Genomic DNA, 26,976 nt, shown 5'->3' with positions numbered 1-26,976 from the left:
AGATATGACAGAAATATTGGTCTGAAGCACCTCACGCTCTCAGGAGCAACTGTTCTTCCTACAGAGTTTCCTGCACTGCTCAAAGTATAAACAATGCCTACATGCCCAGCAAACTCACATTTAGAATAACCTTTCTGACAGAGAAGAGGCATCAGAGCAAGCTTTTTCCACTGCTGGCCAACATTGCCAAGCACACCCTGGTCCCCAGCTGGGATGAAGCCTCAGCCACAGCTGGAACAAGTCATGGCAAGTCATGATTGTCTCTGCAGAAGCTCTTGTTCCATCCCCACTCCAGCATAATGCCTCATGTGGCAGGGCTGTGGTGGGCAAATTGCCTCAAAATCACACAGAAATGAACAAATTGTTTAGCCAAGCACGGTTCCCACTGTTTTCACAAACCTTACCTGAGCAAAATACGGGCACCAGAGATCAAAGACATGTCTGGTATTGTGGGCCAGCAGTGTGAAATCTGACATAACCAAGCACCACTGCTCCTGTCGGGCACACCTGCTGAAACACGGCCTTTAGGCAGCCACTGGGCTGAGCTCAGGTTATGTTAAATTCTGTAAAAACACAGGAGAGATGATATCCCAACTGCAAACTAAGAAATTGGATTTCAGCCCCTCACCACTGAAAAGGGCACATAAGCCATTTTTGTATTTATCAGATGAATTGACAAAGCTGCATTATGAAAGCATGAAGCATTAACTTAATATAAAAAAAATTAAAACCCATAACACAGTTCATTTTGAGCTCCAACAGGAAGCCTACAAAGCTGTACACATTTTCTTACTCTCTTTTTAAACACTTCCTTCAATGCCTCTGGCTTGCTATGCATTGCGGGATGCCTGCTACACTGGACCGTACCTGCGAATTTGGGAACACCTTACTGGGTACAGACGGTCTGAGCAGTGGGGGCTGTGTTTCGGGGGCTGTGCTTTGGGCACTGTGGTTTTGGCAGCGCGTTTCGGTCACTGTGTTGCTGTCAGCTGTTCCGGGCTCAGTGTCGGGCCGCGCTCCCGGCGATCAGCGCCCTCCGGCCGTGCCTGCGCTGCCCTCCAGCGGCACCGCCGGGCAGGACCAGCCGCGGCCCCGGGACAGAGAGGGGCCAGCCCCGCTCTGAGCCCCTCAGCCCACGGGGGACAGCCGGACAGCCCCTGCCAGGTCACCTTTTAGGAACTCAGCCCTTGTTCCACCAGTCTCTTCCTTGGCTCCTGCGGCGTTTCCTCCGTGAACTACCTGGAACCAGTAGGAATGCTTGAACAATGAACAACTAGCAGGCATTTTTTAAAATTATTAGAGTAATTTAAACAGTCTTCTATACAGTCCTGCAAGGGGTGAGAATGTTAGAACACTGTCATTTTTAAAACCTGAGCCACACTGAGTTAAGGGGAAGAGGAGGTGCTGCCGAGGCAGTGACACTTTATTGCTTGGTTTGACTCTTTCTGCATTTCTTGCAAAATTCAGCGCACAGCTAAAAGGCAAACACGGTGAAAAACAAGCACTTCTTTAGGAAGGCTGGGGATTCACAGGGGAAAAAGTCCTGAAGAGAGGGATAGAAGGAGATAAAGAATTGCTGTGGCTCTTGCCCATGTGCTGCTTGGCAGCCCTTGCTTGTGCCTGGTAGCCTTGCAGATGCCTACAGAAAACCAAAATGTACAGAGTGCCAAGGCACTGCTGTGCCACCACAGTGACACAGGGGGCTCAAGGCACCACCTGTGACTTACTGAAGGGCCCCTTGTCCCCAAGAACGGCAGTGTGGTGCTCACAAAGGGGCAGGAGAAGCCATGGGCATGGATGTGCAGAAGCACTGGGAGCCACAGACACTGCTCCTTCCCACCCGAGGGGGGATGCCTGTGCTGGCTCCCTGAGCTGTTGTTGGTGCTTTTCCGCCCTGGCTGCCAGCCTGGAAAACAAAGTTCCCAACCAAAGCAAGAGCAAGTGGGGAGGAACACAGAGAACAGCTCTGACATTCCTGCCTGCCTCCAGCAATGTTTCCAGAGCAATAGGGGTGCAAAGGCTGAGCCTGCTGAGCTCCCAGATGAATAGAAGCAATGGACATGCCACTGCAGCATCGTAACACCCTTCAGCAAAGGAGTTAGAGCTCAGCCATAGTGTGAGCCATAGCGCAGCAAATCTCCCCGGTTAAAATCCCTCCTCTAGTCCTGTTAGTACTACTACCAAATAACAACTTCCCTATCCGTGAGGCTCTTTTAGACCCAGGCTTTCCACCCTGCAAGCAGAGGACCGGATTTTACCAAGGAGGATTTTCTTGAAGCAGGAGGACTGAAGAGCTCACCAAGCTCAGCCAGGAAAGGACAGAGCAGCTGTGATCTGCCAAAGCTTCCTACAGCCGCATCCACTGGCACTAAGGTAACAGCATCCATTTTGCTCTAGTTTAACATGCTCAGCTCTGTTTCTAGAGTCCCTCCCTTGACCTAGGGAATGGCTCAGGTCCATCTGAAGACAATAAATGCTTTAAATGAAAGAAAAACCTGCTGAGGGATCAGGAGGTGTGGCACCTGAGGGTGAGGCAGGCAGCGTGCCATTCCCTAGCCTGGCAGGTGTAGGGAAGCACATCCCGTGTTACAGCGAGGGACAGGGAGCAGTGGCAGGATGAGCAGCAGTTACCCTTGCAGAAGCACCAAGAAGGAATAATATTTTCAACATTGGTAAGGCTTGGAGAATTAATTCCTATATGCAACCAAGACAGTGTCAGACTCAACACATCAGGGGAAGAGACATGAAGGTTCCTAGGAGTTTACCAGAGAAATTACTCATCCAGATAGTAATATCTTCCTAGATCTCGCTATCAAAAGCTTTATTTATGGCCAGAAGAAGTATTTTATAATCTCCTTAAAAACAAAGTACCTGGGATGTATAATGTTTTCAAGTATTGGCCTCAGCAGTATCTTGTGAATGAGAGGAGCTCTGGTTCATTTCCCTTTGTATTTTCCCTTCTTTACTACCTACCTTGAGCTGTCTCCCTCTTGCTCTCACCAGCTGTCTCATTGTAAGGGTGGATGCTGGAAGAAGTGGAGGACCAGAGCAGAAGATACACAAACTGCACAGGATATTTCCAAATTGAGTGGGGTTCATAGCTGATTGCTCTAAACACAGATTTCTGTTTCAATAGCTGCTGAAGGGTAAGAGAGGTGTCCTGAAAGAAGCTCATGCTTTGCTTGCGTTAATTTAATGTTATTTGGACTTTTGAATCAATCCTTCCCTTACCTTCCCAGCCACTTACAGAAGAAGGGACCTCCTAACCCCTCAGCAGGATGAACAAGACCAAGGGAGTTTTTGATAGCCCAGAACTTTGGAGCCCAGGTTGCGTGCAGAGCAGCACCTCCCTGATCAGTGTGGCACCACCCTTTGCATTTGGACAGGCTATGGACACAGCCCTGAATGTAATCCTTATCGTGGTCCTCCTCATCATCATGGTGTCTCTGGGATGTACAATGGAGATAGCCAAGATCACAGCTCACCTCAGGAGACCTAAAGGTGTGGCAATAGCCATAATGGCTCAGTACAGCATCATGCCCTTGACAGCATTCATGTTGGGCAAGCTCTTCCAGCTGGGCACCTCAGAATCCCTGGCCATCCTCATCTGCAGCTGCTGCCCAGGGGGAAACCTCTCCAACATCTTTAGCCTGGCACTGAGAGGGGACATGAACCTCAGGTAAGGAAAGCTACATACCTGTTCATTATCCAGGCCAATCTAGTTATGTGACTGGCTCAGAAACTAATTAAATCAATTTTAGGAGGCCCCAAGAAGACTAAAATATTAAGTCCAAAACATTTTAAAGTACATTGCTCAATAAGGTAATTTATCCCAGTCTTACAATGGGATTTTGTACCTTTCTCTGAATCATTGGCATGCAGCTATTGATGGCATGGGTGCAGGAACACTTTTTCATCTCCAAGTGGCAGTACATAGAGCATATCCATGCAGTTCTGTGTAAACTGATCATGCTGTCTGAAGAGGCTGCCTCAGTGAGAAATGTTGAACCAGCAGAACACCACTCTTCAACAAACCCTAGCGAAAAAACAAGATCCAGCACAAAAATCCCAAGTATAACTTTTTCTCTCAGTTGTGAATTTCTGAAATGTAAACTGTACCCTTGTCATGGGTATGTACCTTTCTCAGCATGCAAGAAACTTGAGTCATCTTCTCCCTTCTCCATTCATATCACATCCCTCTACAATCTAACAGTGATGTTGAGAAGATCTCAGTGACAGGTTGGGAAAAAGCAGGGCAAAGTCTTATATTAAAATCATCTGTCCAGGCAAGTAATCAGGTTAGCATATTCCTTTTTTAAGAAGTGTTCTTCTACTGAGGGGTCCTTTCTTCATCTCAGTGTTGTTATGACCGCGTGCTCCATGGTTCTGGCAATTGGATTGATGCCACTGCTTCTGTACCTGTACTCGGGAGGACTGTATGAGGGTGACTTGGAGGGCAAGGTACCTTACAAAGGAATAATCACCTCCCTGGTGCTGATGCTAATCCCCTGTGCCATTGGCATCATCTTGAATGAGAAGAAACCACAGTACACTGGCCTTATCACCAAGGTAAGAAGTACCCTGTGCTAGTCGCTGTTCAATCAAGGGCCTCAAGGAAGTTTTCAAAAACAGAATCACAACAATATTATTAACTTCTTTAAGACATGCCACAGATCAGTGAAAGGGTTGAGGACAGAGCTCAAGACATCCACTCCATCACTTTAATGGTTGAAGTATTTGCCCAAGGAGAAGTCCTCCATCTTTTCCAGGCAGACATTTTGTAGCCTACATTGCTCTGCTTTTGCTTCAGTTTTAACTTTGGAGGTTTTTTGCACTAATGAACCTCCTAGGCATTGCCCCCAATTACTGCTGCAACCAAAGAACCACCCAGATAAAAACCAACCAAACAAACAATAAACCATCCCAAAACAAATTAAAACCACCCCACTGTTCTCAGAGGTCTAGCACAAGACAAAAACCACATCACAAAATTGCTGCTTAAGTCATTGAGATACCTGTCCAACAGTTGTATCACCAACTGCGCACTTATGTCTGGAATCACATCCCTGCCTCTTCTATACATCAGGCATTTAAACAGCCAAACAGAAACCCAGACAACTACATACACCACTGTCTAATTCAAGAACTCCACTAGGCTCTACCTGTGAGTAAAATGGTTTCCTCAGAACCTGCTTGGAGTGCACTAGAGCCACCAAGGGACCTAGACAGAGACAAGTAGCAATGTGTGAGAAACAAGCAGCTTGTGCAGCAAGACCAGTCATTTTGCATATAGACTAGAAAGGTATTTGGTTATCTGTGATCTCTCTTGGTAACAGCCCAGGATGGTCTCCTGTTGATTACTGATAACATTTATGTCCATGAAAGGCACTTATTCATGTGATAGACAGACAACTGAGTACAGCTGCTTCTAACAGCTGAGGGAAATTTTGCTGGGGATTTCTTTCTTGTCCACATCTCAGTCACTTTTATTTTAGGCAGGGATGATTATGCTTCTACTGTCATCTGCTGCTGTAACTGTTCTGTCTGTGGCCAATATGGGAAGCTGTATCATGGTTGTCTTCTCACCATCTCTCCTGGGAACTTCTGCCTTAATGCCCCTCACTGGATTCCTGCTGGGCTACGCTGTCTCTGCAGCCTTCAAGCTTAATGACCGGTATGTTCTTCCACACCTCCCACCCCTCTCTCTCTCTCATCAGGAACAGACAGGTATGGCAGCTCTGCTTTGCAGGACAATGGTGAAAACATGGATTTTAGGAATACACTTCCATAGAACACTGATCCCCATTCACCCAAAATAGGACCTAAGAACACAACCAGAGTACAAGCTAGTCCCAAGCCAGCGACTCCCATACCTTGAGTGGGAAGAGAAATGACTTTAAACTCTGCTTGGCTTAGCTGAGAGGGGAGGAATAGCTAAGCAGGTTCTTTTGGCACAAGTACCTGATCACCATGGAAGATTCACTGAACAAGTAGATGGATGGTTTTGGCTTAAGGTCACTAGTGATCTGCTAAACATATTACCAACCTCTGCTCTTGGTAATCAAGCTAGGGGAAAATAATTATTAGCACCAAAAAAAAAAAAAACCCAAAGCTCTGAGAAATACCAATAGAGCTCAAACCTCAAGTGACACAATTATTCCCCAGCTGATTACTACCCCAAAGCAGTCAGTGCATTCTCAACTGCAACCCCGGGAATTTAAAATGAAAATCTGGTATATAAAACCTACTCCTCCTTTTTTCCTCATCCTACCTAAACCACGTAGGAATCCTCCTAGTCCTATTTTATACCTTCATAAGTTGGACTCTTGGCACCCCAGGAGATTACATCCCTGCAGAAGCTGCAGAGTCCAGAGCAGGACACAAGACCTCCAATACCATTATGAACAAAGTTCACATTTGTAACATGATCTGTCTCTGCCCATTGCGAAGGGAGCAGGAGGCAAAACCCCCTAGGGATTGCAGGATTGGTCCTGACAGAGCAGCTTTTAGCCACAGGCAAGTGCACCAGCAAGGTGGGCAGGGTTCTGTTTCAGTTGTTTGAAAGCAACTTAAATCTGCAATCTATTTAACGTTTTCTCCTCCAGGTGCAGGAGGACAGTGTGCATGGAAACTGGCTGCCAAAATGTACAGCTCTGCTCAGCTATCCTCAAGGTCACCTTTGCCCCAGAGATCATTGGCCCCCTGTACTTCTTCCCACTACTCTACTTGCTGTTCCAGCTTGCAGAAGGATTTCTGCTCATCCTGGTCTTTCGGCTCCATGACAGAATAAAGCAAGCCAACGGCAAGTACAGCTTTGCTCCTTTATTTCTTATACTTCCCATGCTAAGCCATACACACAATATAACTACCAATGTATCACTGCTTTATAAAGGCAGAATCCAGTTGCTCTTTAACTAGGGACTATAAACCAACACATTAGATTCAAACCAGAGTCAAAAATCCAGAGGTAACTGAAGACCCTAGAAATCCCATGGACTTCTTGCACCAGTGCTATCAGTGCTCAGGTTTTCACAGTCTGGTGCTTTAAGTTACAGTGGACACCCTGCAAAAATTGTGACTTGCATTGAGCACATGCAAATAACAGAGGTGTTTGCATGTGGCTAAAATGACACAAAAATATTACAGTAGTTTCACGAATACAAGCCGCACGGATTATAAAGCCGCACCCCCGGTGCCTCGACAATGTTGCTGTCTTTGTCAATAGATAAGCCGCACCCCGAATATTAGCCGCACTTTCGTTCGTCGCGAGAATCCGTGCGCAGCTTTCACAAATTGGCCAATTAGTAACAGGATCGCGGCATAGCGGGCTTTACTGGCTCGGGGCGGGGCCAGGCAGGCTCGGCCCGCTCATGGTTGCCGACGGGGCCGGGTGGCCCAGCTCAGCGCCACGGCTCGGCGGGGCTGGCCGGGTGGTGCTGCCGCCGCCGCCGGGCTCGCTGGCCCCCCTCTCCCGTCAGCACCGCCCCGCTGCCGCGTTCGCTCGCCCGGCTGGCAGGGCTGCCGCCGCCGGGCTCGCCGCCCGCCCCGCTGCCGCTTTCGCTCGCCCCGCTGCCGCTTTCGCTCGCCCTGCGCCGCGCCTCGCGAGCGCCGCGCCCGCCCCGCGGCGCTTTCGCTCGCCGAGCGGCGCTTTCGCGACGAGCGGCGGCGCTTTCACGGCGAGCGGCGGCGCTTTCACGGCGGCGCTTTCGCGGCGACGCTTTCGCGGCGAGCGGCGGCGCTTTCGCGGCGACGCTTTCGCGGCGAGCGGCGGCGCTTTCGCGGCGGCGCTTTCGCGGCGAGCGGCGGCGCTTTCGCGGCGGCGCTTTCGCGGCGAGCGGCGGCGCTTTCGCTCGCGGCGGCGCTTTCGCTCGCCGAGCGGCGCTTTCGCGAGCGGCGCTTTCGCGAGCGGCGCTTTCGCTCGCCCCGCCGGCAGGGCTGCCGCCGCCGCCACCAGGCTCGCCGGCCGCCCCCTCCCGTCTGCACCGCCGCCGCGTTTCCTCGCCCTGGCCGGCACTGCAGGCCCCCGCACCGCCGGGCTCCCCCACGCTGCTGGCCCCAATTCTGCTGGGCTTCCCCCGCTGCCAGGCAGCCCCACCCGCCGGCCTTCCTGCTTCTGCCATGCTCCCCTGCACTGCTAGCCCCAGTTCTCCCGGGCTCCCCCGCCATGCTGGCTCAGGCTCTGCCGCCCTCCCTGCCCCGCCCTGCTGGCTCAGGCTCTGCCGCCCGCCCCCCACACTGCTGGCCCCGCCTCTGCCAGGCTTTCCCACCTCAGCCGGGGCCGGCCGGGCTCCAGCTTGGCTTGGGGCTGCCGCGGGCTCTCACTTCCGTGTTGGCAGCTTTTAGAATTTTGTTAATAGATTAGCCGCCCCGGAATATTAGCCGCACTTCCGGGTTTCCACCAAAATTTTGGTCAAATTGGTGTGGCTTGTATTCGTGAAATTACTGTACATGTTCTTTAATGCAACAAATCCCAGGTTTGCTTCAAGCTATTAAGTGATTCCCTGAGAGGACAGAATTGCCAAATACTGCAGCCAAAGGAAGGAAACATTTGGATCTTTTGCTAGAAAAGTACATAGATTGAAACTTCCTTTTAAAATATATACAATATTAGTATAGATGTGAAATAGACTCTTCTCCAACTCCAGCAGGTCCCTAATTCCAAAGCTCAGCTGACTGCACTGATAGCTGAAGGATGCACAGCTGAATGAGATCCTCCAGCCACCACCCCTCTGATGCTGCCAGCCCAGCTTTTCTCCACTGCCTTGAGATGCAGCAGAGTAGCTGCTACAGAGCTGCCTCAGGATCACTTGACACCTTATAGCTGTGCTGGAGGATAACTTAGTTGGGGGGCAGGGGGAAGCCCACACTCATTTGGATCCTTGGGTGCAAAGGAGCTGATACTGGAAACAGACATGCAGGTGCTGGCAAGACTACTATAACAAAAGTACTTGTATTCCAGCCTCCAGGTCACAAATGACTGGAAACAAAATGGCTTGTCTTTTGGCAGGAATCACAAGTTCCTTCCTCTTGTTTTAAACGACTCAAAAATTTCAATTGTAGCTGTCATAATCTTTCCCCTAACCTGGTTTCAGAATTGCCTATTCTCACATTTTTCTCTGTCTTTGGATGCAGCGAAAATTATCTGTGCAGGTGTGGACACATTCAGTGCTCAAGAAATGAAATCAGTGTCAATACATTGCAGAAACAGTGGAAAACCAGGAAAACAATATATGGATTCTGCAGCAGTTGCTCTCACAACTCTCCAAGCTCTACCTTCTGCAGCCAGCTCATAGGTCTCCAGCTGTTCTGTCAAAGACTTATCTATGCACTAATTTCAGAGCAGTCACAGAGCCATCTGCATCCAGTTACTCCCCAAAGATCTTGCTCCACACTAAGCCTCGCTCTGTCAGCCCACAGAGGAGACTTCAGTGGCTTCAGTCATTGTGACAACCCTTTGGGACAGCTGAAGAACATGCAAAGTGACTGTCCCAGTTTTACCTGCAAGAAAATCACCGCCTACATTCAGTTCCCTTTCTTAATTTTACTTACCTGTAACTGTCCTGCTGGTACATAATGGGAGCAGATCGAGATGATATCACTGCAGATCAATGTAATTTCTCTAACAGACCCAGAATGAGCTGTGAAAGTTCCTCCATGCAGAAGCCAGTGAGATCCAATGCACAGCCAAGCACAAACCCATGGGCTGTTGCTTTCTCCCATCCTCCAATGGGTATCATGTGGTACCACTGATCCCCCACAGCAGCCACACAGACCGTTATCATGGCTACACAAACTGCCTTTGTATGCCAACTTTGGGCCCAGCTTCAGATGAACCTTAAATGTGCCTTCTTTTGTAGCAATCAGTAAACTCAACACCACACCTGTTCTAGACACCACCTAGGTATGGTCACACTACACACACGGTACCAGGAAAGAGTGGCATCAACTCTCCAATGTCCAGACTGCACCAAAGTAGTTTGCCTTAATTAAGAATAAACAGGTTTGTACCTAGAACCCACACTTAATAAACACAAGAATAATTTCTGGCCACAAATCAGCATAAGCCTCCATACTGCAAAGCCTGGGAGTTCAACAAGAAGCTGATCATTACAACAGCCAGTTCCCCAGGGAAAACACAGACACCAGCTCACACTGTTTGCAAGGCAAGTTAAGTGGTGTGGTCTAGAAACAGAATTCAGAATGACTGTTTATAGAGCAGATAATACTTCACATTTAGCCTGAGAGAAATCCAGGAACCCTTTCATCACATCAAGTGCCTTCAGCCACCTGGGTTCCAGTTGACGCCAAGTCCCAGTTGGATACAGATGCCCATGATCACCCAAGTTAGCAGGATCAACTCCAGACCTCAACACAGCTGACATTCCACCCTGATATGTGTGAATGCTGCCTTTACCGCTGGAAGTTAGAGCCTCCTTGTTCCACACCTCTTGGGATGAACCAGTATCTGCACCAAGGCTCTGAGAGTGAAGCCTCTCACTCCCCAAAGCTGACTGTAACAACCCAGTTAACAGTGGATCCGAGCCCCTCTCAGTGCCTGCTCTCAGGAGTGCCTGGCAGCCCAGCACACTGCCACCTCAAGAGACAGACCCACACAGTACAAGAGCTCCTCCTCCTTCCTTAGCTTGGCACCCAAGAGCTCTACAGCAGCCGGGAGAAAGGGCAGCAGGGCTGCAAAGGCCAAACGCCTGACGTCCCACAAGCCAGACCTTGCTCCAAGAGGAACCACCTTGCATTTCCTACAATCTATCCAAATCCGAGCCTAAGCTACTAAGATATTTTTAAAGGTTTCTACAGAGTACTTAAAAAGCTTTGTAAAGCATTTTATAAGAAAACACGTTATTTTAAAAATTAAATTTCTAAGTTGTCTTGTGGCTAAGGGCTTGAGAAATAAAGGGATTGCAGAGGACTGCTGCCACTGGAAGGCACAAACACAAAAACACAGAACCTCATGGCACTACTGCTGCATTACTCCCACCCACCAACTTAAAAATCCCTCTTCCCCCAGAATGAGGACTAATGCTTACAAAACTGGGTTATCTACACCCCAGTGCTCTCATACAACCATGCACAAATACACAAATGGTAGGCTGACTACGTCTTTAACATTATACACTTATTATCCCAAGCGATTAAAAGCCAAATCACTCATCCACTCCACTTTTTTGCTACAAACTATGACAGCCTGATTATCCATGTTCTTATTTTAGAACACAGAGATATCCAAGGACATCACACAATATATTTTAAAGTACGCTAATTCTTACCCCTGCCTGAAAAAGTTATCACTTTGCCACAGCTCCACCTTCAAGAAACATTTTAACACAGTCCCAACCACTTTATCAACATCAAGAAACAAACCAGAAGCAGAAATGTTTCTTTATACTTTATTTGAACTATTTTATTCTTAGGTATCAAGAAATAAGAGTGCTTTATAGAATATTATTACCACAGGGCAGTGAAATGGGCATTTTCTTAATGTAGTGCAAGTTATATTAAATGAAAATATTTTAAAATAAAGTTTTATTACCAGTACCGACCAGCACTTAATCTGCTGACCTATAGCTGAAACAATGTCTCAAAAGCACAAAAAAATACCCTCTGAAATAAAGCTTTATGTACAGCACATATAGAGCTCTTAAATGCCTAAAGCTATTAGTCTGAGATATCAAACTAGTGTTTTTAAGTTGCTATTCACAGTTGAATATACTGAGAATTAAGTGTTCAGATGACTTTAGAGTACAAAAAAAATTTTGAAATTTTGTTTGCTTTAGTTATAAAGAGCTCTGCCAATATACACAAACTATACACTTCAGACATTCACAAAAAAATGTGAGCAAGAAAAGGGTTATCAAAAAACATTTAATACAATTAGTCAATAACCCTTCCCACCATGGTCCACATCTACAAAGTTCTCCCTTCCCTCCCCCCTTCCCATCCAAACCCTTTCCCACAGAAAGTCACATACTTACCACAAGTTTTAGCAAGTATGGTTTAAAAAAGGGCCCCCAGGGCAAGTTATTTAGAGTTCAGTTGCCACTGTCAACAGATCTGGACCTCGATCTAGACCTCTGCCGATCTACGGATGACGGAGATTTGGATCTACTGGAAGAAGCACGTTTCTGGCTCTTGTTTGGCAGCGGAGATCTGCTAACTGATCGTGACTTGCTATGGCTCCTACTCCGTGACCTGCTGTAGGACTTGCGGCTGCGGGACCGGGAGCGGCTGCGAGACCCGGAGGAGCTCCTGCTGCGCGACCGTGACCTGCTCCTGGACCTGCTGAGGAGGGAATGGAGCGTGCGGTCAGTGTCAGCTATGGAACAGCACCGGGCAATCCAAGGCTCTCAGCTCGGATGCCTGCCCACTGACTGCAAAGGTTCTCAGCAAATGTTTAAGCGTTATTTAAGGGAGTAGAAATCCGTACCTGTGCCTTTTGCTGCCTTCAATTAGCTTGATTTTCCTTCCATTAATTTCTTTACCAGAAAGCTTTTCGATAGCATTCTTTAAATCACTATAAGAGGCAAATTCAACCACCCTATGGGAGAAAAAAAAAGCCCCAAACATAAGGCTTACTATCAGAAGCTGTAGTTACCAATACAAGCAAAATTATAATTACAAGCTTTACAAAATTACAAAAAAATACAATACAAAAAAAACTGGGAAAAAAACAAACCAACAAATCCTCAAAACCTATACTGCTTAGTGCAATTATCCTTTGCCATCACTGAAGCATGAAAAATTCCCCTCCCCAAACATTTCCCACATGCATTTTCAAAGGGTAGCTAAATTAAGCCATGAACAGCTGCTGACACCGAAAGCAACCAGCTTCCCTCCCCAAATACTAATATACAGATTACTCTACAGCTTTCAAGAGATCACTCGATAGGCTTACCCTTCATTTAACTTAGGTCTGTGTGCATCTGCAAAGGTTACTTCCCCAGCTTGTCTCATGAAGTCTTTGAGATCCTAATACAAGACCACTTATGTTACACAATGAAATGAAATTAACATTTACCTATACAAAAGCAGTTTAAAGCAAACAAAAACTTACGACTACTGCAAGAGAAGTTGTTAGATAAATCACAAACATGGCAACTGCCATACTTGCATTCTATCAAAATTGCATTATCTGTATCATGATCTGAATCAGGGCACGAAATAAATGAGAAAAGCATATTGCTTTAAGCAAAATGCTAATAAAAGGTCTTAACATTAAGGTAAATATTAGTCTAAAATGATTTTATAGATTAAATAACAAAGAGAGAGAAAGAGAGAGAGAAAAAGAAATAAAGCACATTTTTATAGATACTGGATTGACTTTGAAATACTACCCATATATTTTTGGACTATTTCAGTCTCCATTTACATTACAAGTCTTATACGAATAGAGAATTACATTTACATAACACCAATTATTTTGTGCCCCATATGTCATTAAAAATATAGTTTACTTTACCTTTATTAACATTTCCCTAGGCTAGCCAAGCAGCAAACTGCATTAAGCGACCGGAGATACCGTCATGACATATGCCCGACTGGCTCTTCGCCACCCACTTGCCGAACACTACCCAGTCGATGGAAGCCATTAATCGCACTGCCCTCCCTATCAGGAGACTATGATGCATCCAGACATTCTCTATGCTTCATGTCACCAAGGACCACTTTACTGCGATCAGGATTCCAACGACCACCTAATTTCCAATCTTTCAACTCTTTTCGACCAGGACCTCGTTATTCGGAAGCGTTACAGGAAGAACAGCTCTCAACTTAGGAATCAGATCTCGTTAACGCTCTGGGACCGCTGCAATGTGGCACTTTAAGGAGTGCATCGATTACGTCTAGACCGGCAAACACAGATCTAGAGGTGGCCAAGTGACATTGTAGGAGCTGACTGGAAAGTCAACCAGGCCCGACCAAGAGTGACCAAGACAGAACGATTAGGATAACCCACAGGCACTCCTCGTCATAAGGCCAACGACACAGATAGGCTGGCAAATAAAGGGTTTAATATGTGGTTAAAATGGATTTTAAAAACAAGAAAAAAAAAATAAATATATATCCTCAAACATATAAATTTATATTATTATTATGAATTAATGTTAACTAGTTTTCATTCCAAACATTTAAGTTACATTACTAAAAAATCATTAATTACATAAACATTTAAAAAAAACAGGTTTTAATTTAACTAATTATTTTACAAAATAATTACATTACATTACATACCCATTAAATGAAGTAAAAATAGTTAATCATGTTTCAACAAACCTGCCAGCTGACTCGAGACGACAAATTTTCCACTATGAGGCGATTTTCTGTTCTTAGAGGTGGGGCGTTTCTGTTTCAAAATAAGCAATTCAGACTTTTGTTAGTAAATAAAATATAATTATGTTAATATTAATGAAGACTGTACCAAGAACTGGTATCAGCATACCATCATTTGTACTACAACCTGAGCTACGTAATTCCCTGACCAATCTAGGGCAGGCATGAAGTACTTCGGGAGGGAGCATAAGGATGACAGGCATATCTGAAAAGTTCTGTAATCTTCACTGTCCTGCTGCCGTATCAAACGACTTAAAAGGCAAACAACACCTTTTAACAGCTCATTCCAGCTCACGTTCTCTGGGAGGAGCCCAAAGCATTCTTTCCTTGAACTGCACGGGTTCGAAGCTGCACATACCTTCTGTCACTGCGCGGGCGGCGGCTACTGAACCGGTCAGAGTACCTCCCTCTGCCTCTGCCCCTAGAGCGTGCTCTGGCATGCTCAATGGTCACCCTGGGAAGACAAGAACATAATAAAATACCTGTTTTTAGGTACTTCTTTTTCTGTACAATTATCGCTATCTGGACAAAAATAAGAACCAAACACAAAATAGTTTTACCAGTACTGATAACACAACTGAAATCAAAATTGACATTAATTGCAGATCCCCAAGCTTTTACAGCCATGAAATAGGATACATCACCTCTCACTGCAAAGTTCTTTTCCATCCAATTCATAGACAGCATCATCTGCATCCCTCGGATCCTCAAACTCCTGCAAAACCAAGACACAAAACCAAGCAATTACATTCCAATGAACAAGCAGATACTTATTTGCCATGTGCGCCTTGATGGGCGCTTTAATGGATTCTTTCGAAGTAGCTTCGTAATTCTCAAACGCGAGTGAGCACTAAGGGGATGGGGAAAGGAGAAGCGACGCACTTACCACGAATCCGAAGCCCCTCTTCAGGTCGATGTCGCGGATGCGGCCGTAGCCCTTGAAGAACCTCTCCACATCTTTCTCCCTGGCGGCCGGGTTCAGCCTCCCGATGAAGACGCGGCAGCCGCTCATGGCTGTGTGTGCGCGGCGCTGCACAGGGACAGGCGCGTCAGGCCCCGCCCGGTGACTCAGCACGGCCGCCGCCGGTGCCGCAGTGCGCCACCGGCCCCGCCCCCGCCCCGGGCCAATGGCGAGGGGGCGGGCGGACACCGCCTCAGCCCGCGCCAATCCCAGCCCGGCGCTGCGCCCTCGGCCCGCCCAGCTGCCTCCCCTCCCAGCTCGCCCCGCCCCCGCCGAGCCGAGGAAGAAAAGCAAACGCCATCGCTCTGTCACAAAATGGCGGCCGCGCCGCACCCGCCTGCGGCACCGACTCCGCCGTGGCGCGCACCAAGCGGAACGGAGCGGCGACAAGACCGGCCGGGGGTCAGCAGGCGGCCGGGCACACAGCACTAGCGCCCCGCGCCGCTGCGCTTCCCCCGCGCTCCGCTCTGCGGGAAAGCCCCCAGAGCTCTTACGAACCTTGGCTGAGGGTCTCGGTGCAGGCCGAGCCGGACGGCTGCGCGGTGCGGTGCGGCAGGCGGTCGGGCAGATGCGTCCTTCCCTGGCGACAGACGGCTCCGACTGCTGCGCAACACTGGTGCGGCACCGCGAAATGGAGGCGGCCCCGCGCGTCAGCGCCGTCCCGCGCGGCGATTGGCGGAGGCGGCGGCCACGCCCCTCCCCGGGGAATCCAGGTCAGGGCGGGGGGGCCGCGCCGGTGCCCTCAGGCGGGAGCCATGTTGGGGCGGCAGCAGGGATAAACAATCTGGGCCGGCAGGGCTGTGTGAGGGGAGGAACACAACCATCGGGGCTCTTCACTCATTCCGTACTCAACAGGCTGAAACCTGTGCTGCTCCTGCGTGCGGGCAAAGGCTTTCGTCAGGCGTTTCTGTCTCCTGATGAGCAAAGAATGAGAGGAGGAAAATATGTAAGGAGGTCCTGGTCTACTTAAACCCTCATTGGGAGCCAAATGTGCATCGACAAGTTAGAGATGTCTCCATTTTACATAACTGCAGAATTTATCACAACTTGGCTTCTAGATGGTCGCAGTAAAGGCAAGAGATTATCCCGAGGGGTATTTGAAATGAAGAAGATAGTTAGAAGTTGAAGATACACCCACTAGTTTTGTAGCACTGGCAGAGGCTGCAGCCGTGTGACCCTCCTTGCCAGAGTTGTGCACTGCTGGATCAGCTGACTTTACACAAAAAGCCAGCAGGTACAGCTGCACCAGGCTGCTCCTTTGATGCATTTTGCTAATTACAGTATTTGCCTTTTAATAGCATTTCCCTGATTGTCACCTGGAGTCCCATGCTGCCCCGAGTCCCACCCTCTAACCCTTCCCTTTGTGGACCATCTTTGTTACACCCAGGATCTGTTATTAATGACCTCTATGGGATGAATTTCTCTTTTTCATGCTTAGTCACCGACATACATTTCCCTGGAACAATACAGCACGTGATGGTGCTGACATCACAGCTTTACATGACTGCCCCCACACACACTCCTCAAGCTGCAACAGCATGCAGAGTCCCAAAAATGGGAAAGTTATTTCTGCTGCATGAAATTATGAGAAAGGCTACCATGTAGCTAAAGGTTTGGCAAGGGCACTGTCAGCACCACTTGCTTCTCTCTTGGATTCCAAAGATGCACATTTCCACTCTGTGCAGAGGCAGCGTCTGCAAGAAAAACCAGGATAATGCACAGATGGGAGAATCTGTGTACAGGCAGGACTTTGAGCAAGGAAAGACAATACTTGTGATTATCCCTGTGGATCATAACCTTTGCCTGCTGAGGAAGATACATTCAGATGTGCCATCTAACATTTAACGGTGCTAATTTCATGAGTTACAGCGCTTTAACAGGTGCCATGGGAACAGGCAATTCTGTTCCTGTCAACACCAGGACTCTACTGTGTGCAGAGTGAGCTGGTACACAAAGCTAAAGCAGGAAAAGCTAGCACTGGAAAAGGCAGAAAGCAGACTTCTGAAGGTTTAACTCCATGAAAACCAGCTTGTAGTGGGATAAAAGCAAGGGTTAGCACTGAACAAAGTAGAGAGGAAGGGGCAGGAGCACCCCTTTAAGGAAGAGCTGCTTTTCAAATTGCTCAGATCTAAAAATACAGATTTCTTATATGTTAGTGTCAGGCTGAGAGCCCTTGCCCACCACCCAGAAGTACATTTAGCAAGTAGAATCCTTTTTTTTTTTTTTGGCAGGGTGAAATGTGCTGCCCTGGGACTGTATCACTGAGCTGTCATTAGATTTGGGGAGCCTGACCGACTGCTGTTCTTCCACAGTCCAGACAGACCCTCACAGCCTAACCAGCCTTGTTTCAGCTGGCTCCTGTCAGAATGCCCTGGATAACAGCTCCTCACACTTGTATTTTCTAGCCAAACATAATAATTAACATTCCATTAATTGTAGCTCAGCAGGAATATTAAGTTAATCCTGGAGGTACCTTAGGTACAGGGAGATCTGTAGCTCAACACTGAAGTTGCAGACTTTACCTTTTAGTTCAGGTGAGTATGTGGCTGTGGCTCAGGGAAAAGGAGCAGAGGCAGGAAATTATCATCTCCTCTTCTCTAGGACACGGAGCAGGCGTTGCCTATGTCTCTGCAGTTTGCCACTGTGTGAAGCAGTCAAGGCAGATGGACAACAGAATAGTGCACCATCACATCAGATCATATCCCAGTAGAAATTTAATAATGATAAGGCATTATGCACCACCACGTTTTTCACATTATCTGTAAATGCAACTTTATGCAGCATTAGCTTTTATGCAAATTTATGCCAGCTGCAGATGGACAGCTGGAGCCTGGTCCAACATGAGGATTACAGCTACAAAGTGAAGAGGATCTTTTTTCTCTTGGGTTAATATTTGAATGATCAGAACAAGTTTACACCAGGTCAGTGTGCTTTTAGATGCTGAATGCGAACACGTGAGGAAATATCACAGCACTGAGAGCGAGTTGTAGACTGCTGCAAAAACACCTCATGGGGTCAAAGCTATTTATAAACCTTCAGAGGGTAACAGGGGATCATCTGCAGGATTGTGTCCTTCCTTGTCTGGCTCTTTCCAACCTTTCCTGAAAGCCATGTAAGCCCCTTTCTGATTTAACTTCACGTTAGAGCTGCCCCCAAATACAACAACTGCAGTCATGGCTGTGATCTGCCATTACATTTCCAGGCAGCTTAAATCATACTATGTCATACTGTGTTTTGACAAACCACTTTTTTTTTGTGTACAAAGATCCAGGGACTAACATTGGCAACAGTTTTTGTTTTCAGTAGAGGGCAGATTGCAAACACTGAGCATGTAATCTTCACCTTTTGCTTAATTGAGACACACTATTCACTTCAAATAGAGTATGAAGAACATAGGTCATAATAGGGGAAGAATAGGATGAAGAAAGTTCAGCCCTACTCAAGAAAATAGCATTTTTAATCCTTAAACTCTGTGAAGTAACTACTGATCCATTCCTGAGAAATCTCTAGCACCACACCAAATGCCTAATTCCCTAGTGGTGCAGCCATTTTTTGATTGGCAGACATCAAAGGTCAGAAAGGCAGTGGAATAAAAGATTAAATAATCATTTTTTACACACTTTCATTCAGTAAACTGGTCAGCTGCTCATGCCAACAACACAGGCAGTCAAGATCAAGACATTTCCAAATGAATACAACATTCCTTACTGCAATAACTAAGTTATCAGGGAAGGGTGGGGAAATAGAGATATGTTAACCCGGACCCTAATAAATTTTTTAGTCAATTTTTAAGCAAATAGGAAAATGCCAAAGTAAAATTCAGTGTAAGCTGAAAGTACAACTTTTTCAGAGTTTGCACTCAAAATAGCTCCTTGACAAGCCTAGGATTCTGTGCTAAGAAGAGACCTGCTAAGAAGAGACAAAAGAATTTTGGGGAACCAGAGGTCTCTTCTTAGCATGGAATCATTCAACTTCTGCATTAATAATTTGTTAAACAGATTACAGCATGCAATGTTAAAACATGCAAATTAATCAGGCTGGGAAGAGTTTCAAACACCCTGAAGATAAGAAAAAAGGGTGTGATATTTTAGGGCCAAGTTATAAAGTGAATGGCAGAATGACAGTAAAGCAAGATTTAACAATAACTTCGGTTTCCTCACCACAGAATGCCACACCATTCATAAAGAGCAGTATATATTGTTTTCTGCTATAATTAATGGATAGAGGTCAAACCTTTGTGGAAGGCTGGAGTGCTATCAATGCTCTAAGTGCCTTCTGTTCCTCTCACCCTATTTTCACATGCAGTTCAAGTCTGGGGAGGACAGTACAAGTCCCATCAATTGTGTGTTTATTTCTTATTGTTAGGGCACAGACTGAGGAGAAACATTAAACACTCTACCACATACTTGCCCAGTCCAGGAAAAGTGTAATTACAAGAGACTGTTAAAAATAGAGGTCACATTACATATATTAAGATGAAAACAAGAGAGGAAAAATCTTACACAAAAATATATATTCTACCTTTCAGGAAAGGGAATGAAATCTTGAAATCAGAGAATCAAGTGTAATAAATGCCCTGGAAAGGAGATATGATCAAATAAAATGCAATTGAAAAAAACCAGAAAATTTGCAAATGGAGTGACTACAGCCTAATGTACTGAGATGAAGAGGCACAGTGAAAAGGACCGAAAGTTGCCCAGATTATTTGCATTGAAATCCCAAAAGCAGGCAAGAAAGGTAAATAAAGAGATGAGAGAGAGGAAACTGAAGAAATGAAATCCTAACAAAAAAAGAAAAAATCTGAAACAAAGCAAAAAGAATAAAAAGTGAATGGAATGACCTACAGTGCAGGGAAAAGAACCGAAGTTTGCCCAATTTATCTTCATTGAAATTGCAAACAAGATTTCATTCCCTACATATATATATATATATTTGAAGTTATGCTTCTTTCAACCTTCTGACAGAAATTGCTGGAAAGCAAACTGTATTTTCAGTACCTGTTTAACCATCCAGGAATTACGCATTATTGCATTGTATTTATGTGTCACTGTAGTTTACTTTGAAAAGGTGTGTGTACATATAAGCATTATAACTCTTTGAATATTCTCATACCAATACAGTCTTTCTTTTCAGGTTGCCTAAAGATACATGTATATATGATCAAATGTACACATGTATCATTCATCAATTCAGTGACAGGTTTGTTTCTGGAGGTTTCTGCTCCCAGCTTTCTCATTCTTGCTGTTTTCTCTCCTTCCATTTTACCAACTCAACTTTCAGGGTTACTCTTAATGAGAATTATTTTGGTTTTTTGAACCAGAACTATCACTCCTCCACCTTGACAGGGCTCTGTTGTCAGAGGAGTACTAACTAGATCCACATATCACCATATCCACACCAGAGAATTTATCTCTGAAGTGTTTATTCCCTACTGGGGACTGTGCCACCAGGTAACATCAGGCCCTTGAACTTTAAACTATCCCATGATCTATGTGACAAATACAACAACACGGAGCTAGAATTATTAGTGAGGACACTGGAATTCATCCTTCTGCAAACCCATAATGCCAGCCAGCCAAGCCCTCAAGAAGACTATTCTCTGAAAATTTTCTTTGCAGCCACAAGTGCTGGAAATATAGTCTAAATGTAAGAGAAAACTCAGCAGATTTTGGCTTATGTTATCCTCAGATATGGATTCTGTCTGCTAGAAGCCCTCCATGAGCAAGGGGTTGTTTGGTGCCACAAAACACTCTCATCTGCAGGCATTAAGGAGTGATCAGCACCAGCAAATGTAGAAGTGAGGTGGGACAGCTCCCAGGGTATAGCAGCTGGAAAGCTCAGGGGAATACTTCTGTAGTGGTTCATCTCTTACTTATTAAGCATAAGGATTTGTGTGAACCATGCTACTCTCTGTGCAGACTTTAAAGGCCTGTATTAGGGTATGAGGGTCAGCTCAAACCAAGTTGATATCAGAGCCCTGACACTGATGTACAGTGAGCTGCAGCCACACCAGGCTGCAAAGCACAGTAACTCAAGCACATTATCCACCTATTGCTCTAGAGTTAAGTGTTTGGCCTCCACAATGTTCTGAACATATGTCTGCCCAAAACAAAAGACATGATTGTGCAGATCGCTATTTGGCACTATTCCTGCAGCTCTAAAACAGCCATGGCTTCTCTCATGCAGCCCCCCTGAGCTGCACAGTGCATTAAATAATGCCACAACAGCTCTTCCAAGGCTCTGATAATGCTACATGGCCCTCCAAAATCCCCAATTTCCTGGTTCTCAGCATATACACAAGCAGAAAAGTTCTCTTGTGACTACTGTCAAATTCAGGCATTGAATGGCAAGGAGGGGAAGCAACAGGCACAGGCTATTTTGGACAGGCAGAAAGCTGGAAGACAAAGAGCCTGGCAGGTCAGTCCATCCTTCATTACTTGCTTAATTTCCTCACCACCACCTTTTGCCTTTCCACAGGAAAACATGTCCCCTCCCCACCTCAGAGACAAGCCAAGAGCCTCGGCTGCTGCTGCTCTGTGTGGGAAGTCACTTCAGTTTAACAAATGACATTACAAGGCACTTTATTTTTTTTGTGTTTAACCCATATTTATGTTTCAAGATTTCTCCTGTCAAATTGAGTTACAAGCCCTTGAAGTAGGATAAAGACTCCTTTTTCCTCCCTGGGAACTGTTCCTTTTGGATAGTAGTAACAACCCTCCTTAGCTGTTCCTGCACGGCTGAGATACAGATACTTATCCTTTTTCATCTTTTCTTGTAAGTCCTTCCAGCCTCTGATAATTTCATTGGTCTTGTGTGACCCTTGCTTTGTTTTTACCATGTCTTAGACTCAGCTGCAAGATAGCTGATAAAATTGATAAATATCATGATACTTAAATATGTTACTGCTCCCACAAGTGCCTTCTACCCCTCCTTATCTGTTGGTGGGAGGGTGTCTCCTGGAAGCTTAGAGGCCTTTTCTTCAGGCTATGAATTCATATTACAAGGCTGGCCTGATCAACTTTTGCTGCTCTGGGCTGTGCTGCAGAGAGAAAGGAAAATGAGCTCCCTGTCCGGTGAAAAATGGTCTCCATGACCCTAGCTCCACTGTCCAACTGAGATGGAAATATGGACATAAAGCACTTGCTCTGGCAGGCAGCTTCCTGGCAGAGGAGAACAGTGACTTGGGGGAAAATACTGTTGGTCTCTGCACTCAAAGTGTAACACACTGGGACCAAACTTTATACACAGGGGAACTTCAAGTGTTCCTGGCAGCTGCACTGGGGCTTCAATCCTATTTTGGGTTGTGGGTTGTTTTTTTTTTTTTTTTTTCCCCCAAAGTTAGAACAAAAAAGGAAGAAAAAAGGAAATAAGGAAGAGCATAAAAAAATAAAAATTCCCTATTTAAAGACAATTCCTTTTCATATTCAAGGAAAAAAAGGATGGTTTTATGCTTAAACTTGACATCCCTGATTTCAAAGGTAAAAATAGCCATGGCTATGTAATTTGAATATGTAATGTAGCTGGGTGCTTCATGATCTAGGCTCCTCACTCTAGTAGACAGGTAGGTACACAGATGAAAATTCAGGCAAGATCTGCCTTAGGTGACGTGAAGCCATAAGATGATATCAAGAAGCTTCTGCAAGAGGGAATAAAGACCCTCACCTAATGATTATGCATTGTTTTTGTTAAGCACGTTTTTAACTTCAACAGCTAAATAACATACTGGCTCACAGCTGCTTTATTTAAAGTTGCATTGATCTTACTCTGTTGGGAGTTTATAATTAATACCAGATCCCACATCCCTTATATTTTCAATGGAGACAGGCAGAAGGAAAACACTTAAACAAGGCAAGCTTTCTTTGAGAAGCAGGGGAGGGTGGGAATCCCCCTCAAGCAGTAATATTCCCCCGCTCCCTCACCAGACTGAAAAGGAGACACATGAAAGTTATTTATAACTTCTTTTTCTTGGTTATGGAACCCAATAAAATAAGAAAGATGCTTTGGACTTTAAAAAGCAAAAATATTGTACTTTGTGGTTTTGGAAATTTCAAAGGAAACTGCCCAGTTTATATATATATATAATTATATATATAGATATTATTTATATATAATTGCCCAGAATATCCCATCTTTGGAGAATTTATGAACTCAGACATTAACCTGGGTGGCAAAGCATCTCCCCTATGCCCCAAGAAATCACATTTGGGTTGCAGTGTCACCTCTGACACTATGGAGAGAGACTGGAAAGAGTACTTTCTCTTCCCCCATTTACATCCCTTCCTTACCCCCTTGGCTTCAGGTGAGCAGTAAGATGCTGCTGGTGGGTTTGTGCTCTTGGGGGAAGGGTCAAAATGCAGCAGTGATGGGAATCCTCAGAAATTACAAAAAGGTCTATAGTGAAGATGACTTCATACAAATGCAGAACAGAGGGAGAAGCAAAGAAAGAAAAACATGCAATCTCCCTGAATCTCCCTAATTGTCTTTGCTAACTGCATGAGGAAACTATAAGGCATTAATCCTTGTTTCTCAACTCACTGGGACCAGGACCAGCCCATTAACAGATAAACCAACCAAAACAATAGCACACTTTCTTTCTTATTGCACAAGTAAGCAAAAAAACCCTTATTCCAGTGCCTCAGAGGCACAGCACCACATGCCCCTGCACCCAGACCCACCCCCCACACTACTCCATTGCATTTTTACCACCTTGTTGTGAAATTTCTGATTTTGCTACCTAAATTCAGCAAGGAAGAAACGCAGCCTCCCTGCATGACTGCCTGAGTCCCCACTGACCTTTCTTAGGCTGGAACAGCAGGGCCTCCATTTGATACCGAGGGCAGGGCCCTGACTGGTTTATCTCAAACCCTTTAGCCACAGGGCAGAGTAAGAAAAGAGTGATTATGTAGCAGGTGCTACCCTTGGCATTAGGCTCCACATGAGGACAATTGACATCTCTGAATTACCATTTCAATCATTCCCTTCGGGCACAGCCAGCTGGAATAAAGGGGCCGTCCCTCGGTCACCACGTGCAGAACAAACAGGAGCTCACAGCTAAAGCAGAGATCTGGAGAAAGACATGGGGAAGAGTATCATTAAAAGTATTTGTTTCCCTGCCTGCAACACAGCCTGACCAGGAGAACATTACTTCAGTTTTCTGTGCTTTGTTTCTTCTCCTCCCCATCAACAAGAGCAGTGTGGGCCTTCCCACCCATGGAGATGCCACAAAGATAAAATTCCCAGTTATTTGTAAAACTGTTGAAAAAAGCACAGGGAGGCAATAAGAGAAATACTGAAGAGTTTCACTAACAAATCAACTATTTTAAAACTTCCTGGAGAAAGCAATTATTTGGAGCCAGGTTACATTTATGAGGGGAAACACTGTAGGATGGTTACAACACTATCTTGCAGAGCTGAACCCAGGATAATAAATCTCCAGAAAACAACTGTTACAGGGACATTTCTGCCATCCTGTGCAGGCGGCTCATGGAGATGGAGCAAAGTTGTTTGTGCAAGTTTGGAGTCCTGTCACCCATAGGAAGCTCTATACTGCCCTGCAGCATCCAGGGAGAAGAGCACAGAATGGGAAACCCAGCATATCTGCACCCTTGGGTAGCAGACTTCGAGTTCTGGCTCCCATCCAGGACCTGGCTCCCTAGGAAAACTCTGCTACTCCCAAATCTAGCTTCTGATCTTCTCAAGAAGATCATAAGGAGACTTTAAAGGTGGGTTTAAAGATGAACATTATATACTTCTAATTGTGGGTGACATGTTAGCCCTTTTTAGTGAAGGCTCTGCCTGGTAGGCAGAGCCAGGGCAGAAGCAAATCCAGCACAGCAGCCAGCAGCTCTGCCCGTCCAGCCAACAGCACCCCCAGCTGCCACTGAGCTGTCAGAAAGGTCGTGCACTGCCACTGCCAGCTCTCCCAGCTGTCCTCTCACCCCTACTGCACTGAACCCTGTGAACAGCACAGGTCTCCCTGGTGCTCTCTGGTATCCAGAGGATGCTCCAGCCCACAACAGCTTCCCCTCCTTCCCTGAGAGCATCAGCTCTGTGCCCAATGATGCTTGGCTGCCTGAGCTGCTGGCTGCTGTGGTTTGACACATGGGGAGAAGGGAGAGCACGTATGTCCCATTAAGTCCATGTATGTCCCCAGCCTCACGGGGATACACGAGCCTGGAAGATAAACCCTGCATGCCACACAGAGCTGCTAAACTCTGTGTGATCTCAAACACCAACCACTAAAACAGCTGCCAGACCAGAGGACCATGTCAGGACCAGGAGCCAAGGGTGTTTGTGCCCTCTTGTCCCAAATTCTGTTTTTTTCCTCTTTGATGTAACATGAAAAGCCTGAGCGATGTCCCACAGATGCACCATGGGCTCAGCATGGGCCACGCGACAAGGAGCTGTCAAAGAACAACCACCTTATGCCAAGGTACCCTCAGGGCTGCTCAGCTTCGTGAGTCTCACAGAAGTTAAGTTGAGGAATTTGCTGGGAAACATCATTGTCCTGCAAAAGGGAGCAGAGAGAATTGGGAAGTCCACTGCGTGGGCTTGGTGCCAAGAGACACCCTTCGGTTTTGCCAAGTGCCACAGTCTGTGAGGAATGGGGCTGGCAGCGTGTCCTGGCCAGCCTCTGCTCTCTCTCCGGTGGCAGCCCCGTAAGGGGCTCTCTCCGCATGGCCTGGCCGGTGAGGAGCGCGCCAACGCTCTGTGGGGCGCGGCCGTTCTGCTTTCGGGAGGGGGAGTCCGCACTCTGCCGACACCCTTAGGAAGGAGTCGGCGGCTGGGGGAGCTCTCGGCGCGGGGGAGGGAGGGCCGGCAGGGGCAGAGTACGGTGCCGAGGGCAGAGCTCTGCGGTGGGGGCGCTGCGGCAGGCGGCCAAGAGCAGGGACCGACAATCCACGTGTACGGAACATCCCGCCGGGAGCCAAGCAGGGCAGGGCGCCGGCCGGCAGTGTGCCTGGCGAGGGCAGCAGCGCATCCGTCCCCGTTCCTTAGCGAGTCTCTCACACAGGCTTTGTGGCGGGGTCAGTCTTTGTGGCGAGGCTGCTTTTCTGGAAGCAGAGATGTTCCTGTGTGCCCCGGCCTTTCTGCCCTTCTGCCAAAGGGCCAGATGTCAAGGAAGATCGCCCAGACCGCCCACCTCAGGCTGCCTTCCCTCAGGCTTGTCTCCCACAGTCATTTCTCATTGCCAGTACAAACCAGAGGTGACAAATCATTTCCAATGTGTCAAGGAGGGCACATTCCTGGCTGCCAGAACTGCTGTGGCAGAAGACCATCACCCAGTGAAAAACGGTAATTAAAAACAATTCCTGGAGGCCAGTGGCTCCCACGTGCCAACTGTCTGGTACAGGAGGGCACGCACTGACCAGGGAGCTCCAGTTTTGCAATAGTAAAATTACAGTAAGATCTGCTTGCTGTGTGGGAATAATTTTTGGAACAAATAGAAATAGGAGAAAGGTGGACGTCACCCCTTCCCTTCTCTTTAACCTGGCTGTTCTTTCCCAAAGAATAAAAGTCATGTCTATAATCACACAAAAATCTTAATGTCTTTGAGGACTGTTTTGATAAAGGTGGACAAAAGATCTCCTCCCTCCTTCCCTTCCTTATTACCTTACTGATGGGTTCTGTTAAACGAAAGGAACACTCATTAGTACACTTGCCTTAAAAGG

At 46.5% G+C, this 26,976-nt stretch overlaps 2 protein-coding genes across 5 annotated transcripts; one reads left to right on the top strand and one right to left on the bottom strand.

Annotated features, from left to right (window-relative positions):
* Window positions 1-2,003: 2,003 nt before the first annotated feature.
* Window positions 2,004-11,557, top strand: SLC10A1 (solute carrier family 10 member 1). 3 transcript variants are annotated; one of them, XM_033062555.1, is made up of 7 exons: window positions 2,004-2,373; window positions 3,004-3,084; window positions 3,240-3,679; window positions 4,359-4,569; window positions 5,496-5,674; window positions 6,606-6,802; window positions 9,133-11,557. In XM_033062555.1, the coding sequence occupies exons 3-7, from the start codon at window positions 3,279-3,281 to the stop codon at window positions 9,291-9,293; spliced, it is 1,149 nt and encodes a 382-aa protein (XP_032918446.1). In that variant the 5' UTR covers window positions 2,004-2,373; window positions 3,004-3,084; window positions 3,240-3,278; the 3' UTR covers window positions 9,294-11,557. The 3 variants fall into 3 exon arrangements, with proteins under 3 accessions (XP_032918446.1, XP_032918445.1, XP_032918444.1); XM_033062554.1 differs by having other exon boundaries at window positions 3,004-3,146; XM_033062553.1 differs by lacking the exon at window positions 3,004-3,084.
* Window positions 11,392-15,946, bottom strand: SRSF5 (serine and arginine rich splicing factor 5). 2 transcript variants are annotated; one of them, XM_033062556.1, is made up of 8 exons: window positions 15,803-15,946; window positions 15,230-15,373; window positions 14,988-15,058; window positions 14,702-14,797; window positions 14,287-14,356; window positions 12,911-12,984; window positions 12,443-12,553; window positions 11,392-12,297 (listed from the first exon to the last, which is right to left on the bottom strand). In XM_033062556.1, the coding sequence occupies exons 2-8, from the start codon at window positions 15,353-15,355 to the stop codon at window positions 12,048-12,050; spliced, it is 798 nt and encodes a 265-aa protein (XP_032918447.1). In that variant the 5' UTR covers window positions 15,356-15,373; window positions 15,803-15,946; the 3' UTR covers window positions 11,392-12,047. The 2 variants fall into 2 exon arrangements, with proteins under 2 accessions (XP_032918447.1, XP_032918448.1); XM_033062557.1 differs by having other exon boundaries at window positions 11,392-12,294.
* Between the last annotated feature and the right edge of the window lie 11,030 nt (window positions 15,947-26,976).

Source organism: Catharus ustulatus, chromosome 6 (genome assembly GCF_009819885.2).
Source record: "Catharus ustulatus isolate bCatUst1 chromosome 6, bCatUst1.pri.v2, whole genome shotgun sequence".
NCBI lineage: Eukaryota > Metazoa > Chordata > Aves > Passeriformes > Turdidae > Catharus > Catharus ustulatus.
The sequence above is the reverse complement of the archived record's forward strand: the minus strand, read 5'-3'. Positions and strand labels throughout refer to the sequence as shown.

Bases quoted from the DNA above. Each gene is read 5' to 3' on its own strand.
- SLC10A1 (XM_033062553.1), top strand. From the start codon at position 3,279: ATGAACAAGACCAAGGGAGTTTTTGATAGCCCAGAACTTTGGAGCCCA. The intron at 4,570-5,495 runs GTAAGAAGTACC...CTTTTATTTTAG, and splicing joins ACACTGGCCTTATCACCAAG to GCAGGGATGATTATGCTTCT. The intron at 6,803-9,132 runs GCAAGTACAGCT...CTTTGGATGCAG, and splicing joins CAGAATAAAGCAAGCCAACG to CGAAAATTATCTGTGCAGGT.
- SRSF5 (XM_033062556.1), bottom strand. From the start codon at position 15,355: ATGAGCGGCTGCCGCGTCTTCATCGGGAGGCTGAACCCGGCCGCCAGG. The intron at 15,059-15,229 runs GTAAGTGCGTCG...TTGGTTTTGCAG, and splicing joins AGAGGGGCTTCGGATTCGTG to GAGTTTGAGGATCCGAGGGA. The intron at 14,798-14,987 runs GTGATGTATCCT...TTGTCTTCCCAG, and splicing joins AAAGAACTTTGCAGTGAGAG to GGTGACCATTGAGCATGCCA.